This window comes from Branchiostoma floridae, chromosome 19, assembly GCF_000003815.2.
Source record: "Branchiostoma floridae strain S238N-H82 chromosome 19, Bfl_VNyyK, whole genome shotgun sequence".
In the NCBI taxonomy this organism is placed as follows: Eukaryota; Metazoa; Chordata; class Leptocardii; order Amphioxiformes; family Branchiostomatidae; genus Branchiostoma; species Branchiostoma floridae.
In genome coordinates, this window is record NC_049997.1 from 11,567,679 (window position 1) to 11,586,677 (window position 18,999).

The 18,999-nt window shown below is 42.1% G+C and overlaps 1 protein-coding gene across 1 annotated transcript in view; it reads right to left on the reverse strand.

Annotated features, from left to right (window-relative positions):
• The window catches only part of LOC118406689 (centrosomal protein of 290 kDa-like), a gene marked incomplete in the record, with an annotated part of 47,468 nt that overhangs the window by 3,391 nt on the left and 25,078 nt on the right, over window positions 1-18,999 (reverse strand). The window contains 19 exon segments of the mRNA XM_035806957.1: window positions 1,033-1,158; window positions 1,897-1,999; window positions 2,871-3,037; window positions 3,790-3,927; window positions 4,741-4,947; window positions 5,719-5,979; window positions 6,491-6,619; window positions 7,609-7,740; window positions 8,202-8,322; window positions 8,866-9,011; window positions 11,017-11,148; window positions 11,465-11,578; window positions 11,687-11,794; window positions 12,424-12,561; window positions 13,634-13,759; window positions 14,692-14,823; window positions 16,046-16,201; window positions 17,484-17,657; window positions 18,131-18,331. Of these exon segments, the coding sequence (XP_035662850.1) occupies window positions 1,033-1,158; window positions 1,897-1,999; window positions 2,871-3,037; window positions 3,790-3,927; window positions 4,741-4,947; window positions 5,719-5,979; window positions 6,491-6,619; window positions 7,609-7,740; window positions 8,202-8,322; window positions 8,866-9,011; window positions 11,017-11,148; window positions 11,465-11,578; window positions 11,687-11,794; window positions 12,424-12,561; window positions 13,634-13,759; window positions 14,692-14,823; window positions 16,046-16,201; window positions 17,484-17,657; window positions 18,131-18,331 (2,811 nt within the window).

Here is an 18,999-nt window from a genome sequence, read left to right on the forward strand (position 1 = left end):
GACCCAAACTCGCTCTTGTAACAGTCCAGAATGGCACGGTGCGTGAACCTTCCCCACCGCCATTGTTTTGATTTCGTCCCGTCGCCGCGCGGTTTACTCGCAGGCAAGCTCATTCATGTTTAGTCTCCCGGGGACTATGGCTTCGTAGACAGGTCACAATGCGACTTACAGGTCCACGAAAGTAATTGTCAACAACTACGGACTGAACTCCAGAATGGCGGAGTGATTATTTACCGCTGAGAGGACCGAGGTTCACCGAGCAAAATGGCTGGCTAGAAGTTTTGGATCTGTGACGTCAGACTCTCAGAACGCGGCCATTACGTCATCGGCCAGCGCGGCGGGGAAAGGAGGAGAGCGCGAAGTTCAAACGTGTCTACAGGGTCATATTAGGCGGATCAATGTAAAAATTGACGTACATCAACTTTTTAATGAGTAAACTACTGGAAAATAATGAATTGAAAATTTTCTGATGCTGTCCTTTAAACCCCCACCATGGTCCGCTATGGCTCCCAGCAGTGGGACCGCGTGGCGCAGAGGTAGCATGTTCGGATTTGCACCGAGAGGTTGCGGGTTCGAATCCGCCTGCCGTGCCACCGATCTTGTGCCCTTAGGAAAGGCACTTTACACGACTTTCCTCACTTTACTCAGGTGAAAATGAGTACCTAGTTTCGGCTAGGGCCGTCCCTCGGATAGGACGTTAAATGCAGGTCCCGTGTATGGGGAGAGTCACACCCCATGCACGTTAAAGAACCCCACACACGTGTGATTGTGCGTTGTGCGATGGAGCAAACTATTCTGTCTGGAGTTGGTGATTCACTACAAATCACCCGGACGGAGGCCTGGCGAACCTTCGTGTCGTATCAGCCATACGGTGATTTACATCATTCACCATGCCCCGGAGAGGAGATAAGCGCCGCTAGGGGACTGAAATGCCTATTGATACAGCACAACATGTTGTGCTGCACCTACGGCTGATTAAAAGGCTATGGGACGAACGAACGAACATGGCCCGCTTCCCTCCCTACTCCCTACCTTCTCTGTCTCCCTCTCCTGTCTGTCCTTGTCCAGCTGGAGGGACTTGATCTGTGTGCTCAGCTCCACGTTCTCTTCCATCAACTTGTCGTAATTCCTCAGCTTCTCCAACATGTCATCTGTGTGCTGGGAAGTGGGTGGAAAAAAAAATGATGTTCAGCATCAAGGACAGGGGTGTTTACCAGTGTGTGGATGGTGTCCAGCACCAGGGACAGGGGTGTTTACCAGTGTGTGGATGGTGTTCTGCACCAGGGACAGGGTGTGGATGGTGCTGAGCACCAAGGACAGGTGTGTTTGACTGTGTGTGGATGGTGTTCAGCATGAAAGACAGGAGTGTTTACCAGTGTGTGGATGGTGTTCAGCACCAAGGACAGGGTGTTTACCAGTGTGTGGATGGTGTTCAGCATCAAGGACAGGGGTGTTTGACAGTGTGTGGATTATGTTCAGCAACAGGGACAGGGGTGTTAACAATTGTGTGGATTATGTTCAGCACCAGGGACAGGTACCAACTTGTGTACAGTGCATAAAAAAGGTGCATGTTTAAACTGAGGCTTATACGTTGAATACACCATCCAATTTGTGTAGATTTTTATACACATCTATGCATCAAATACAAAAAGATGCTGATTCTATCCGATCATGCAGAAGCTGTTCTTACTTTCAAAAAATAAAATGCTGATTTTTCATATCTTAATAATTTTCTATTGCTTCTTGTAACAATGTTTTGCAAGCCTTTTTCTGTCATGTCTTTGTTTTATACCATGTCATCTGAAATATCTTGTTTCCATCAATTCTCTTAATTTTTTCAACTTGCATTGTGACTTTTTCATCTAATCATTAGATATCTCCTATTTTCCTCCTTACCACGTCATCCCTGCCTCCAGCCATGGGGTTCTGTTGTCTCCTCATCATCTGTAAGTCATGCACCAGTTCTGCCTTCTCACTTTCCAGTCTCTCACACTTCAGTCTGGAAAATCACAAAAGTACTTCATTACAAAACTATATTGAATTTCTGTATCTGTATTATTCAGTCACTATAAAAGCCCTTTAAGTCTGTAGGTATTCCATTTTGATGTTGGATTCCCAAAATCAAAGAGTGTAATAGTAAATCATACAATGTTACATAAATATGAAAGATAATGCCCACCATTGCAATGCATGAAGTTAGATGAATGAGCAGCAAATACACGTCATTTTCCCAGCAGATTTGTTTACATTGCTGACCACAGCAGTGACTTGTTCAACCCTTGCAGACCCTGTGTAAGTTGTTACCTTGTCTGCTGTAGTTCTCTAAATATGTCAAGTGCCTTGTCAGACCCTTTGAGAGCCTCTATAAGCTGTTTTTCTTGCTCTGACCCAGTGAACTACCCACCTGGTCTGCTGTAGCTCCCTGAAGATGTCAGGTGCCTTGTCAGACCCTGCATGTTCTGACCCAGTGTACCACCCACCTGGTCTGCTGTAGCTCCCTGAAGATGCCAGGTGCCTTGTCAGACCCTGTACCACCCACCTGGTCTGCTGTAGCTCCCTGAAGATGTCATGTGCCTTGTCAGACCCTGCATGTTCTGTACCACCCACCTGGTCTGCTGTAGCTCCCTGAAGATGTCAGGTGCCTTGTCAGACCCTGTACCACCCACCTGGTCTGCTGTAGCTCCCTGAAGATGTCAGGTGCCTTGTCAGACCCTGCATGTTCTGTACCACCCACCTGGTCTGCTGTAGCTCCCTGAAGATGTCAGGTGCCTTGTCAGACCCTGCATTTTCTGTACCACCCACCTGGTCTGCTGTAGCTCCCTGAAGATGTCATGTGCCTTGTCAGACCCTGCATGTTCTGTACCACCCACCTGGTCTGCTGTAGCTCCCTGAAGATGTCATGTGCCTTGTCAGACCCTGCACGGAACCTCTCCAGGATGTCCAGTTTCTCCTGCAGGTCGTCTCTCTCATGGACCAGCTGCTGTTCCCTCTCCGCAGCCTCCCGCAGCAGGACCTTCACATCCTGCAGCAGCTGGTTCTGCAAGGAACAGAAGGAATATGTCTCAATTTAGTTCAAGCTTATTCAAGAGATACGTCGATGTAGGTTAGAGATCCAGGCAATAAGATACACCAGAAAAGTAGTTACTCAAGCAACTGGATATGGTTTTGGAAACGGTCAGACGTTTCGGATAGAATCCACTATCCTTTGTCAGTGACACTGAAGTGATCTGGAAGAAACAGGTCTTTTATACTCTATGAATGAAGACAATTTCAGATGTCCAATAGGAAACGTTGTTAGACAATTCAGATAGAAGACAATTGGGATTTTATTCAAGAGATGTTTTCTACTGGAATTTGGAAATGACAAGAACTTAAGAGTGACTCTCCCCCAGTGACTATGGAACAAAGAATAGAAGGAAAATGCATCTCAATCCAGTTCTAACTTTAAAGAGAGTTTTCTCTACTGATAATAACAAGAACTTCTGCTTCAAAATGCATTCAAATCATGTTCGAGCGTACTCAAGAGAGTTTTTTCTGCTGGTAATGACAAGAACTTCTGAAAAGCCATAATGTATCAGGACAAGGGAAGAAGCCTACATCCAACAGATAGCATACAAGCTATGTCAGGGGTACAATGATTATGTAGATGTGGAAAATACAGACTAAAAGTACCATGGAAATTTCCCTGGCTCTCTATGATAAGAACAGTTAACACTAATAACGTGTTAGTCCTAGATCCGGAGAAAAGTTTCCAGACTGTAAACACTGGAAAAGAGTCAAAGTTCCCACCTTCTTCATGAGCTCCTCCTCCTTCTCCTTCATCTTACTCTCATACATCCTGGTCACCACGATGGACTTCCAGCTCTTACTGTCCATCCCCTCCAGCTGGGGACCCTTAGTCTCCACCAGAGTCAGTCTCTGTTTGGTCTGGACAAAAAACAACAACAGAAGCCAGGGTTAGTCTCTGTTTGGTCTGGACAAAAAACAACAACAGAAGCCAGGGTCAGTCTCTGTTTGGTCTGGACAAAATAAAAAAATCAACAACAGAAGCCAGGGTTAGTCTCTGTTTGGTCTGGACAAAAAACAACAACAGAAGCCTGGGTCAGTCTGTTTGGTCTGTACAAAAAACAACAACAGAAGCCAGGGTTAGTGTCTGTTTGGTCTGGACAAAAAACAACAACAGAAGCCAGGGTTAGTGTCTGTTTGGTCTGGACAAAAAACAACAACAATTTATCAACTTTGAATACAGAGAATATGGATACCATACTGAATGCAATAATTTCAGCACGAATCTCTTTGTCAATGACCTTTTCCTTGTTATTGTACATGTAGGAAGTAGACTTGTTCAAACGTCTGATTTAAATACTTTCTGTAATAAATATAGACGAAATTTTCAATTTGAAGTGCTGTGTTGGTCACTTACTTTGCAAGTTGGCAAACAAACTTTTACATTAGAAGTTTATGGTTTTCGACCATTTGAATTGAAGCATATCTAACATCATATGTATTGTTACTGCTTTGTACTGCAGGTGCAGGTACAGTAGAAGCCAGTTAATTGCACAATTGATAACCACACACTTCTGTTAATTGCACGGGATCCCCAAATCCCCAAACGGTGCAGTCCAACTGGATAACTCTGCATTATTGCACCATCCGGATAATTGCACAAGATTCGCTGGCAAATAGGGTGTGCAATTAAACGGCTTCTACTGTACATAAAACTAAAGACAGCCCACTCACATCATCCAGCTCCTTCCCCAGCTTCTCATTCTGCAGCTCCAGGGTCCTCTTGGCCAGCCTGACCTTCTCCGACTCATCCCGTTCTTTCTTCAGGTCGCTGCGCAGTCTCTCGTAGTCCGCCATGATCTTCTGCATGCCCTTCTGGCTGCTCTCGTACCGCATGCTCAGCGTACCACCCATCTGTAGGCGCAGCTTCTCAAGCTGGTCCTGATGAGGAAAGACATTGTGACCGTAAGATTTGGATCTTTTTTTTTTTTTTCATTTAAAAAAGACTGCTGCAATGACCTAGTGGAAAGACAGTTTGCCTTGCACGGATTCAATCCCCAAATCATAACATAGACTTTTGAAAGACAAAATGGTATATAATTGCTTTTACTGCTTAGGATCAATCTACCCCTCTATGTATCTACAATGTAGTTGTATACATGTACATGATTGTACACTTAACCAATACCAGTGTTATCTCATAGAGACCATATGTCTTGAAAGACTTCCAACAGTTGTTTTGAGATGTTTAAGAAATTTCTTTTTAGCAGTTCCAGGTCAGTAATCTTCGTAATCTACCCCAATACATAAGTAAACGCTTCTACTTGTAAACTTTTACACGTATACTTAAGTACTGGTGTCATTTCATAGAGACCATATGTCATGGAAGACTTCTTTTTTAATGGTCACCACGTATAACAAGACCTGAAGGTCATTTCAAGACGTGACCTGAGGGCAACTTCCAACAATTGTCTTGACATGTTTATGAAATTAAGATTCTTTTTTAAGAAATATAAGCTACATTCTCACACTAAGTTTATGATTCTCCAGTTCCAGGTCAGTAATCTTTAAATAATTTAAGGGTACACTAAACCTGACAAGGTGATTCTTTTTCAGAGAGGTTACCGTTATAGGGTTTCCTGTATTTTTCTATAACTTATAAGAAGTTAATAAAATCAGAATTCTTTCAAGAAACAGAAGCTGCTGCCTCACTCTAAGTTTATCGTTCTCCATTTCCAGGTCGGTAATCCTGGTGTTGGACACCACGCCAGGGGCTTTCTTCAACTCCTGGTTTTCCCTCTGCACCCGCTCCACCACCTTCTTCATCAGGCCGATGGTTTTCTCCAGCTCGGGGACGGACTTCCCGCTCCGACCTGAGAGACTGCCTCGGGAGCTTCCGTCTACCTTCCGCTGGAGATCGCTTCTCTCCTGCTTCAAGACGTCAGTGTACTTCTGCAGGTCTTCTACTCTGTCCTGGAGTTACACAATAAGGCATTCATCAGTTGAAATCATAAAAAATCACAAAGTACAAACTGTACTGTAAATACTGACAAGTTTATGCAAGTACTTTGCATTTTTTCAGATTTAATTTAGTAGATAAAATGTCTGTTAAAATCTCATTTATAGCAGCCTGCCCAACATATGACCGGCCTTTGTTTTCTGCGGGGAGGGGCCAGTTACAGCCCCGGATAGAAGAGTTTGTGTTACACTATTGTTAGGGCACAGATGAGAAAAAGGGGCATCAGAGGTCTTGGAAAAAATGGTACATGGTGCTTACAGTCTATGTATGGCTGGGGCTATTCGATTTCTTGCAATCAAATGACCCTTCATGACAGTGCTTCTCGTTCTAATGCCCTAAGGTAGGTTTTCCTGGAGATCAGGCGTCCCTTTTATCTAAAATTCTAGAAATTGCTCTTAAAAATCTCATACATATCTTTTGACAAAGGTTTAAACACATACATATCTTTTTGAATTATACATGTACCTTAAGCCTGGGGACATCTCTCTTGGCCTGTTCAGCCTCTATCTTCAGCTCCATGTTCTCCTCAGTCAGCTGCAGGACTCTCCGTCTCAGCTCCTCATCTCCTCTGTTATCTGTACTCATGCCTGGAGTCTGTTGGAATAAGATTAAATGTTACACACTACCCACTGTTAGAATTGGAATGAGATGATTTGGGTAATCAAACCCTTCTGTATTGATCATCCCTGGGTCTTGAAGAAAATGAAGGAAGGGGTCACTAGAACTGACCGGGTGATCTTTGTGCGGAGAGGTCACTGTTACAGGTTTTTGCTGTATTTTTCAATCAGTCATTCAGTGTCCAAAAGCTCATACTGAGAGCAATGCCTTCCTCCATTGTACAATATGCCCCAATATCAAGACAATTACCCGGTAAAACCATCAACTCTTAGCCATTATCTGCACAGTTGGTTGTGGAACATTATTTTCATCAATTATAATAACTGTACTATGAATTAGATATGTTTGAGTGTAATAGTAGTGGTTTTTATGTGGTTATTTGCTGTCAAACTTTGTAATAAGGACAAAATTTGGGTGTACCTAATATGTTGCCTGCAAGAGCCTTACCTAATAAAATATCTAACATTCTATAGGATAGAACATGTGCTAGTTATGTTACCTCTGCAGCTCTCCTTGCTGTTCACATGTTAGAACATGTACTAGGTATGTTACCTCTGCAGCTCTCCGGGCTGTTCACATGTATTTCTATGTTAGAACATGTACTAGATATGTTACCTCTGTAGCTCTCCTTTCTGTTCCATATGTACTTTAAATTTATGTTAGAACATGTACTAGATATGTTACCTCTGTGGCTCTCCTTTCTGTTCCATATGTACTTTAAAGTTATGTTAGAACATGTACTAGATATGTTACCTCTGCAGCTCTCCTTGCTGTTCACATGTTAGAACATGTACTAGGTATGTTACATCTGCAGCTCTCCTTGCTGTTCACATGTTAGAACATGTACTAGGTATGTTACATCTGCAGCTCTCCTTGCTGTTCACATGTTAGAACATGTACTAGTTATGTTACCTCTGCAGCTCTCCTTGCTGTTCACATGTTAGAACATGTACTAGTCATGTTACCTCTGCAGCTCTCCTGGCTGCCATGTCCCTCTCCAGACTCTCCACCCTCCCCTGCAGGTACCTGTTACGCATCATCACTTCTTCCAGTTTAGGGTCAGGGTTCTCTACTAGCTGTCTTCTCAGGCTGGCAACCTGAGGGACAACACAAGATATCTGTGAGGAACTGATCTTGGTTAATTGAATGAATGGAGGGTTTATATCCTGTAAACCTTGCAGTTTTGCAACTGAAATATGCTATGATTGACTCAGATGTTGTATTAGCAATTTTATCGCTGTTCTTGGTAGCTAACATGGTACGGAACTAAAACTCTGTTTGAAGATAACATAAGAAAATATAAGGACATCAAATCTTTTATCATCCTGTCATCTTGAGATCTTGTCTTAAGCACAAAGTGTCAGGAACAATATCATTTCTGTCAGTTTCTGCAAGTGGAATAAAGTTAAGACTATGGGACTCTACCAAAGTGATTGTCGTCTATTTGTCTCACATGAACATTCGTACTTCACATATTTTTCAATCTTGTACAAAACTTTCAAAACTATTTTGCCTGGATAGGTTAAAAAAAGAGAACTACCAGTATTTGTTTTTTTACCTCATCCTCCAGCTCATAGTTTTTCTGTTTGAGCTGGTCCAAGGACGGATCCCTGGGGGTGTACAGCTCCCCTCCCTTCCCTCGGGTCTGCTTCTGGAGCGTGGCTCGGTCTTTGTCAATTCTGCAAGTCAAGACAAAACTTATCAAGAAAACAGTTACATGTAGTGCTCAACCATGAAATCTATGTTATATGTTGTCTTTTTATTGTCATTATGGAAAATCTAAAAGTAGCTAAAGAATGCTATAGGGAACAGTGATGTCTACGTCTGGAAGGAGAGAGTGGACCTGGCCTGGGCAACTGGCTCATGATGATAAGTGGCCTGCAAGCTGCTTTTTATTGTCCTTATGGAAGAGGTACGTTTAGCTCTTATAATACAATAATACCTTTACTTACAAAGGTTTTAACAAAAAAAAATGCCAAATTGTCTTGGGACCTTTTCAATGACTTGTTTTTTTTTTGCTACTTGCATTTTGTTGATCAACATTCCTATTATAAGGCTATTTTTAGTTTTTCTAGTTAGCTGTGCTTGTAGCGAATTGTTCTGCCAGTTCATTCTAGTGACACTGAAGAGTGATGGATGTCACTTGAAACGTCTCAAAGTAAATTTCCCTTTTTATCCAGTTGTAGAGATTGAATTGTATTTGAATACTTTTATCTGCCTACCTTGAGTTGATGTCTCTCAGTGTGGACACCTGTTTCTGTAGCTTGTCGTTCTCAGCTTCTTTCTCCGACAGTTTCTGTTTGAGGGCATCGACTCTCCGCTGCCACTTCTTCCCTTCCTCCCACTTGGCAAGCTCCTCTGCTGGGTTCTACAGGGAGAGATGGAGACAGTTAACAATTATTCTGTATCACTGTCAGTTATTGTGCCACCTTTCCACAAGAAAAAGTTACCCTTACAGTATATTCTTGAAACAGACTTTTAGGTAAGCCCAAACTACGAGCATATGAACCAGAAATTCTGAATTCTCAAAACGTAAGGAGGACATATTGGTACATAATGTACTTACAAATTATTTAATGTGTTATTTGTGTTTTCTATTATTGAAACTATGATCAATCATAGAACCCAGGCTTTTGTGATAACAAGGCAAAAAAAATGCAGCTGACAAAAAATGTGGCACAGTACTACATGTACTGAACAATATCTATTTTCTTGAGTGCCTGATTTTGGTAAGTTTTTGACACAGGTGTTCAATACAGATGTATTATAGTCTATGTTGAAGAGGCACATGCGATCAATCTTGTTGACACAATCAATCTTGTTGACACAATCAACCTTGTTGACACACAAAGTGTTGAGATGCCCAAAGCTTATTGGCTGATTAGGAGAAAGTATACTCATCTAGTCCAACAGGTTTAACAAGTAAACAGAGGAATAATTAGGGTCAATTCAGCCAAACCCTCTACAGATTATTATCTCTGTATTCAAAAGCAACTGACAATTGGCATCATTTTGTAAGACAAGACAATATCACAATTATAGTAGAATCTAACATTGCATGTCACTTAAAATTTCTATCAAGATGTCATTGTGTTAGATCAATGAAAATGCGGATAATTTTAAACCACAATCCTTTGTATGGTGTAAAAAATATTGCATAAAGTCACTTGACTTGAGTAAAAATCCTCAGCTAGAATTGTTATAGCTGCCATACTTTGTGTTTACAATACTTCTAACCTAAGCTACATATTCTCTGTATTCAGACAATAACCTTCCTAATAGTATACATTGTAGTCTTTTACAAAGCAATGAAGCAAAACAGAACATTTTCAATACTAGCCCACAACTTCAAACAGTCAGTCTATATTCCATAGGTGGACTGATGCAATATCATTCAGCTCAAGGTCAAATCAATTGGAGCTTATCTGAAGTATACAGTAAAAACAAACATTTTGTGAGAGCAGCCATCATAAACGGTATTTACCTTACCCAGGTGTGGCTGTTATTTCTGCATAATAACCCTGAATGGGCCGGCCTATTGTTCACTTTGTTTACATGGTAACTGAGCCAGGAAAGGTCAGGGGTCACCAACTGTATTGACTGATAGCATCAACATGTATAGAAGTTTGTTTTTTCCTTTATTTAGCAGAGAGAGTGTGAGTACTTATAGTCTTAGCCTTCGTTAGAAGCAATTAGATGGGGTGCATTTTTTGTTTCTGTACAAAGCTGATAAACTCAGTTGTGTAACAAAACTGTTGTCATTTAGCATTATGTTTTTCAAAAACATTTTTATCCAATAAAAGCTACCTGTTTCTTTTTAATATATTATTTTCTCTCAACGAAGTGTTAAAACAACAAGTACCTAATGCATGTAATCAGGGTCTATGGACTGACAAGAAAAGACAGACATATCCCCTTGTGTGACTGTATGCTGTGTTCTTTTGATTTGTTTTGTTGTAAAAACAATAGTGACTGTGAAACAAAATGGCTTGAACACTGTACACAATCAGACAAGCTGTACCAGGGCTTTAGCCAGCTCGAATTTTTTTTCCGTCAGCCAATTACAATCGTCGCGAAAACCGCGAAAATTAATTAGAAGGACTGAACTGAGACCTTGAAAAACGGGTTTTAATGAGATTATCGTATGCGAAAGGGCGCCGACACACATTGTCAACAATCATAACAATAGCAAAACAAACAGTGTGTGGCTTTTACGGCCGTGGACAGCGTCCCCAAGCCGCCTGTAGCTTCCACCAAGGATTTTTGTCCGTCAAGGTTGACGGATTGGTTTTAAAATTTTTCCGTCAGACGCAGCAAATTTCCGTCAATTGACGGAAAAACGGACGCTGGCTAGAGCCCTGAGCTGTACCCACCTTGTCATCCCTTCTGGCTGTAGCTGGTCTCCCCGGCCGTTCCTTCTCCCTCTGTAGCTGGTCCTGCAGAGACTTGACCTTGGCTTTCAGCTCCTCCACTTCTGTCTGCTTGGCATCAAAGTCAACAGCTTTCTACATTTTGTACAAATGCAGGAATGGAATTCGTAATTCCAGACTTGAAGCTACCACAAAAACAATCCAGATGGCATATCATATAAATAAACAGCTTATGCAGCAAAATTAGGCATAGATAAAAGAGCATTCTTTTATTTCATGAGAAGCTGCCTGGAACATATTTCAATCTCCAGTCTCCAATACCTTTTACCTAGTACTACTTCCAATGTATAGAATAAATCCTACCCCTCCCACCCTTAATTTAAGAATCTATGCTTAATTGCTTCCTTGGAATTTAAGATGGAGTAGCCTAAAAAGAAATGAAAGATGGTACCTGATTTTTGACAGATAGCCTCTTGCTCTTCCCCCTCAGTTCCTCTGCCTCACTCTCCAACTTGTCTCTGTCTGCCTTAGCTTTCTTCAGAGCTGCCTCTTTCTTAGCTAGGTCCTATAGCAAGTTCAACATTACAAAACTGTTATAAAAACTGTAAAGAATGAAATATAATGATTGATAAAGTATTATTCTAATGATCAATAGAAAAGTATACTTTAATACCTCTTTGACTTCATTAACCTCCTGGTTCAGAGCGTTCTCTCTGGTTTTCCTTTTCTTGACGTCTTTCTTGAGGGCATCCAAGCGACCTTGCAACTCTTCAACCCTTTCCTTCAAAGAAATTATCAAAAGTGAAGATTGGTTACAAACAGAATGGTGATACTCTGAGAGTCTCAACTGACATATAGAATGACCAGTTTAAAATACAACTAAAAGATATATCTACTACTCAAGAATTGCGATCATAGCATAGAAGCTTTGCAGTACTGAAAAATGATGCTAACAGGCCCCTTAACAAAGCTGACCTTCATTTTCCCACCCCCTACCAACATACGTAGTAAATATCATTAGGATCCATTCACGGCTTCTCCAATTATGCTGTCTAATTACAGACACACAAATGGCAGCAAAAACATAACCTTCGCAACAAAGATAAAATACATGTGTGGCATGAATCTAAATGCTACAAGTTAACAATTCATTCTACTTACTGTAAATGTAGAAACAATTGCGGTGGTTCAATGTTCGCGGTTTTTGCGGCGGCCACTTCACCGCAAATTCAAAACCACAAACATTTTTCCATGGCAGTAGGAGACCACAGTGCATGGCGCTGCCGCAAATTTAAAACCACCACGAAAAGTCCATTTTCCTGCTACCGTGAAATTAAATCTCCATGAACTTAAATGCATTTACAGAAATACTTTAAGACATAAACTTCTTATTGTTAGCCAGACATCTACCTGTAGCTCTTTAGTTTTCCTGTCCACGATCTTCTGTACGTTGATGTCCTTCTCTGCCTCCACAGCATGAGCCTTCACACTCTCCTGAGCTGTGGACACCATGTCAGCACGCAGCTCCATCAGGGCCTTACTCAGGGCCTGGAACACAAGGAGGGGTTTATAATAAAACTCTACATATTTCACACTCTCCTGAGCTGTGGACACCATGTCAGCACGCAGCTCCATCAGGGCCTTACTCAGGGCCTGGAACACAAGGAGGGGTTTATAATAAAACTCTACATATTTCACACTCTCCTGTGCTGTGGACACCATGTCAGCACGCAGCTCCATCAGGGCCTTACTCAGGGCCTGGAACACAAGGAGGGGTTTATAATAAAACTCTACATATTTCACACTCTCCTGTGCTGTGGACACCATGTCAGCACGCAGCTCCATCAGGGCCTTACTCAGGGCCTGGAACACAAGGAGGGGTTTATAATAAAACTCTACATATTTCACACTCTCCTGTGCTGTGGACACCATGTCAGCACGCAGCTCCATCAGTGCCTTACTCAGGGCCTGGAACACAAGGAGGGGTTTATAATAAAACTCTACATATTTCACACTCTCCTGTGCTGTGGACACCATGTCAGCACGCAGCTCCATCAGGGCCTTACTCAGGGCCTAGGGAATACAAGGAAGAAGGGTTTAAAATAAAAGTCAACATACTTCCCACTGGCAAGCTTATTTTTCAGCGATTAAGAGGAATTTACAGAATAGTCCATCACAGCAAATCATGTCAAAATGTGTACCTCAGAATCTATTACAAAATTAAAATTACATTCTACATATTGACTTTGAAGTCACAGTTTGTTTCTACCATGTACTATTTGTAGATGAGAATACAACAAAATAATAATGAATAAAAAGACTTGTATGTTGACATGACATGTATATTCACATCTAGCGAAAAACAGTTGCTACAACCCATATCTTCTTCTCTTTTTAGCCCACCTTGTATAATCAAATACTGGATACTACTACTGTGTGATCTTGAAGCGGATATACCAGTGGTATAAAACAGTATGAAAAGGGTGAGTTGGAAGCAGTATGGTAAACTGGCCTATGCCATAAGGCAGCATCAAGTGGGTCAAAGCGGTGGCCAGTTGGACACTGCTTTGGCCCCTTTGATACTGTCTTATGCCACTGGTAAATCTGCCTGGAGCCTCACCTTGTGCTGTTTCTCCTTCAGAGCCAGCTGGTTCTTCAGCCTCTCCACCAGGTTTTTCATGGTGGTGGTCGGGGCGCGAGCGTTCGCTTCCTTCTGGGCATCCAGCTCCGACTGGAGTACTGCCAGCTGGGGAGGACACAGAGCACAAGTTTTGTTTCAGTTTCAGTTTATCTATATCACCTTTTAGCTAGGATTTTATTATAGGGAGTCCAAATTTATTGGTGTGTCACGGTAAGTGACTATTGTAGGGGGTACAGGGGCATGCACCTTCCATGGTGCAGAGTTTTTGATGATTATAAATCAAAAATAGTGCATTCTAAGGTATCCTAAAAGGCAAAAATACAGTTACAGAGGCCACAGTAGAAGACTGTGACCACAGATGACCTGGTAGCATCCCTGGTCAATCAGAATTTCATGCTTCTCAGCGGATTTTCTCCCCAGTGCAAGAGCGTCCAGAGCGTCAAATTTCTTGTTATTCTAAGAAAAGCGGGTATTCTGGACGCGTTGACGCATGCCTGGCTAAAAGCCTGTCTACAGGGGTATGACATATTGATTGTCAGCAGTTTTCAATATGATCTGGGGGAAGACCACAAACACATTTTCATTACATGATGAAATGCAGCAGAAAGCAAGAAACATGAGATCAACTACACATGTAACTCAAAGTCTAAAACTAAAGCTCTGATACAATGCAAATTAAAAAAAACTGTTTGGTTTACTTTGAGAGTTTTCCTCTTCAAATCTTTTAGTCTAGTTTTAGTATAGGAAATTGCCAGATGTAGGGCTTTGCACAGTATTGAGTTGAGTTGAGTCGAATAGAATAGAATAGTATGTACTTACACACAATGTTTTTCTTAACTTTCCACAGCCAAAATTTGTTTGTTTTTAAGACTTCAAATCTATTTCCATTTCTTTTCTTCTTTCACTTCTGCCTTGACCTCATGTACTTGCACATGTATCTAACTTTTCACAGCCAACATATCCATGAATAAACTAATGAACTGACAACATTTTTTAGATTACAACAGTATTTCAAAATTCAGCAGTGTACTGCCCACCTCTTTCTGTAAGTCAGAGATCCTCTGTCTGTGATCGTCGAGCTCACGGTTCAGTTTGTTGACCTCTGCAGCACGTTCCTCCTTCAGGAGGTCCAGCTTCCTCTGCATCTCTCTGGTTTTCTGCTGCAGCAACTGGGGGGACAAAAATTTCCACTCATTTTAATGGCATACTTTCAGCGAAACATGGTCCCTATACACAAGCCAGGAAAGGAAACTTAACACATTTCACATGCGTTGTTTGCGTAGAATCCTTCATATCAAGTGGAGTGATTATGTCACCAATGTAGATGTACTCACACGTGCTAATATTCCTAGTAAAAAACACGCTGCTGACGCAGCGAAGACTTCTCTGGATTGGGCATGTGTGCCGTATGCCAGATGGGAGGATCCCAAAGGACTTATTGTACAGTGAACTGGCTACTGGCACAAGAACACGTGGTCGCCCCCATGGTCGCCCCCATGGTCGCCCCCACCTACGTTTCAAGGATGTTATCAAACGGGACTTAAAGGCCCTTGACATGAGCATCAACACATGGGAGTCACTTGCAGCAAACAGAACTCTTTGGAGACAGGAAGTCAAGGAGGGACTAAAACGGGGGGAAGCAAAGCAGAGACTAGCAGCAGAACACAGACGCTCAAAACGTAAAAACAAACGATAAGTACATTGTGTAGAATTTATATGTAGTACTACTCATGGTCCTGCGAGACCCACGAGTGCCTTTACTTTTAGCATTATATACTGCAGTTCTTTATGGTATATGAGCCATCCAGGATGTGTACTGCAACTGGCCAAGTTTACAATGCAGCTAAATCTACACCAAACAGCAGTTACTCAAGCAACTAAAAACTAACTGCTATTTGGCGTATCTTATTACCTGGATGTCTTACCTTCAACGGCATAACATGTTAAGTAACACAACTCTGTTTCCATTTCTTTTCTTCCTTCATTTCTGCCTTGAGTTTCTCACACTGTGCTGCCATCTGGCAGACAGCTATGGTACTACATGGTCAAATGTACAGGTATGACTGTTAAAAAACAATGTGTTTGCATTTCTTTGCTTCCTTCTTTGTACAAATCTGTTTCCATTTCTTCAACTCTTTCACTTCTGCCTTGAGTTTCTCACACCACACTGCCATCTAGCAGATAACTAAGGTACTGCAAGGTCAAGCAAACAAGTAGGTAGTGTTACTGTTTCACACCATCTTGTTTCCACCTCTCAGCTTCCTTATAATATGTTTTAATTTCTTTTCTTTCTTCACTTCTGCCTTGAGTGTCTCACATCACACTGCCATCTATCAGACAGCTAAGGTACTGCATGGTCAAGCATACAAATAGGTACTGTTTCACACCCACCTGTTTCCACCTCTCTGCTTCCTTCCTCGCCACCTTGAGTTTCTCCGACTGAGCAGCCATGGCGTTCTGGTGCTCGGCCACCTCCTCCTCCAGGTGCTGCAGCCGCTGCAGGTCCCTGTTGGTGGGGACAGCTGCACCCGGCTTGCTGATCCTCTCCTGGGGACACACGATACACAGGGTTTAAGGTCTCAAAATTAACTTTTTCCCCCAAAATAGGCATTGAAATTAACTTTTTCCCTATTGTCCCAGAAGTGTCCAAAAATGAAATTCCAACTGTCCCAAAGGAAGCTTGAATTGTCCAAGACTCTTTTGCGCAAAAAGGCTTTATGGTACAACATTTACTAAGTAAAGTAATATGGCTTGTTGATCCTCTCCTGTGGACACAGAATACAGACGGTTGGAACCATCTTTCTGCTTCCTAACCAATCATGTATATGCAGCTTATAAGCTACATGGTTTCGAAGCAGAAAGAGGGCTACAATTCTGAATATTCCAATTCGGTTATGAAGTTATGAAAGACAGCCTTAGCAAGGGGGAGGTTAAACTCACTTCCTTTACTTTAGGAAGATTAAAAAGGGTACACAAAAACTCAGTTGAAACATTCCATCTCATCGTCTTCTTTTGTCCTCCCTGTAGTACCCTAACATTCTCAAATTTCCAGGGACACCCTCTCCAGTGACCTCTAACCCTTCCTTACCTGAGCCTGTTGTTTAAAGTTGACATGTAGTTTCTCCTCCTTGTCCTGTAGTTTATCCTGTAGTAGCTTGATCTCCCCATGTTTGTACCCCCTCCCCCTTCCCTAACCCTTCCCCTAACCCTTCCCTACCTGTGCCTGTTGTTTAAAGTTGACATGTAGTTTCTCCTCCTTGTCCTGTAGTTTATCCTGTAGTAGCCTGATCTCCTCCTCATGTTTGCTGCACTCCCCTCCTCTAACCCCTCCCTACCTGAGCCTGTTGTTTAAAGTTGACATGTAGTTTCTCCTCCTTGTCCTGTAGTTTATCCTGTAGTAGCCTGATCTCCTCCTCATGTTTGCTGCACTCCCCTCCTCTAACCCCTCCCTACCTGAGCCTGTTGTTTAAAGTTGACATGTAGTTTCTCCTCCTTGTCCTGTAGTTTATCCTGTAGTAGCTTGATCTCCCCATGTTTGTACCCCCTCCCCCTTCCCTAACCCTTCCCCTAACCCTTCCCTACCTGTGCCTGTTGTTTAAAGTTGACATGTAGTTTCTCCTCCTTGTCCTGTAGTTTATCCTGTAGTAGCCTGATCTCCTCCTCATGTTTGCTGCACTCCCCTCCTCTAACCCCTCCCTACCTGAGCCTGTTGTTTAAAGTTGACATGTAGTTTCTCCTCCTTGTCCTGTAGTTTATCCTGTAGTAGCTTGATCTCCCCATGTTTGTACCCCCTCCCCCTTCCCTAACCCTTCCCCTAACCCTTCCCTACCTGTGCCTGTTGTTTAAAGTTGACATGTAGTTTCTCCTCCTTGTCCTGTAGTTTATCCTGTAGTAGCCTGATCTCCTCCTCATGTTTGCTGTACTCCTCCTGTTGAGACTCTCTCTGCTGCTTCAGTAACTCCTGGTACTTCTGGATGGACTCTTCCTTCTGAGCCAGCCTGGCCTATATGGGGGATATTATCAACTTGTTTTTCTTTCCTTTCATGACAGATTGCTAACATATTAGTGCTAGACAATGTTGAATGCTCTAAAATGCATTTTACATAAAGAAGACATCGGGAACTGTGAGGCACTGTAAATAAATGATGTTAAAAAAACTGCATGAAAGTGTTTGTGAACAAATACATTGCGAACGATATGCTTAAAAGTATTTTCTTCATGGTTGAATTGATGTGCATTTTACTATTACCTGAGGTTACATACTGTCTGAATGCCATAGCCATTACCTACTCTATTTCTATTTCAAGGACAAATTTAAAGAATTTAGTTGGTATGCTGATTATGCTCTCTTTTCTCTTAGTACCAGAAAGGGCAAGACAAATTGTTCATAAATGACATAAAGAAAAATGAATAACAATCCTTTTACAAAACTGCCCTGAAAGTAGACTAGAACTGCAGGCACACAGCGAAGCCTACCTGCAGGCTGGATATGGTCTGTTGAGCAGCTTTAAAGGCCTGTTTAGTCTCGTAGTCCTCCTCATGCATCCCTGCCTCGGAGATGATCCTGTCCCGGGCTTCTGACGCCGGCAGTCTCAGCCGTAGCTCGTTGATTACTTTGTCTCTGGATATCATGTTGGCTTCCGCTAGTTTCAACTGGTCCTCCAACTCACTCGCTTTCTGTGGAGAGAAACATAAAAACAACATCATTGTCATTGATCATAATCTGTCTAATCTAAAAGATTCTGCATTAAGAATCATGGACATTAGCCAGTGATTCAATTCTTCTAACATGTACTATATGCATGTACATATATTGTGAATGTCTTTAAGATATTCATGATTCAATTGCATGGTAGCAAGAAAACAGTGGTTTTAAGATTGCATTAGACTGCTTTAGTCACATACTGTACTACAACGGAAACACTACTTTTAAGTTTATGGTGCAGTAGCCTGATCAAATCTCGCTTATAGCAGCCCGCCCAACATCCGCCGGCCCGGGGCCAGTTACAGCCCTGGACGGCAGAGCTTGCGTTACACAGACTAATGGCGCAGTGGTCACAACGAAAACTACCAACCACTGCAATAATTTACGGAATTACAGTTTCTCACAAGGACAGAATTTAGACAAGGTTGGAGGATTTTTGCCCCGTGCAGAAGACAATACTGTAAATGCATTTAAGTTCGCGGGGATTTAATTTCGCGGTAGCCGGAAAAGGGACTTTTCGCGGTGGTTTTAAGTTTGCGGTAGCACCATGCACTACAGTCTTTTACTGCTATGAAAAAATGTCCGCGGTGGTTTTAAATTCAGCGGTGAAGTCCGCCGCCACAAAAAGCTGTGAACATAA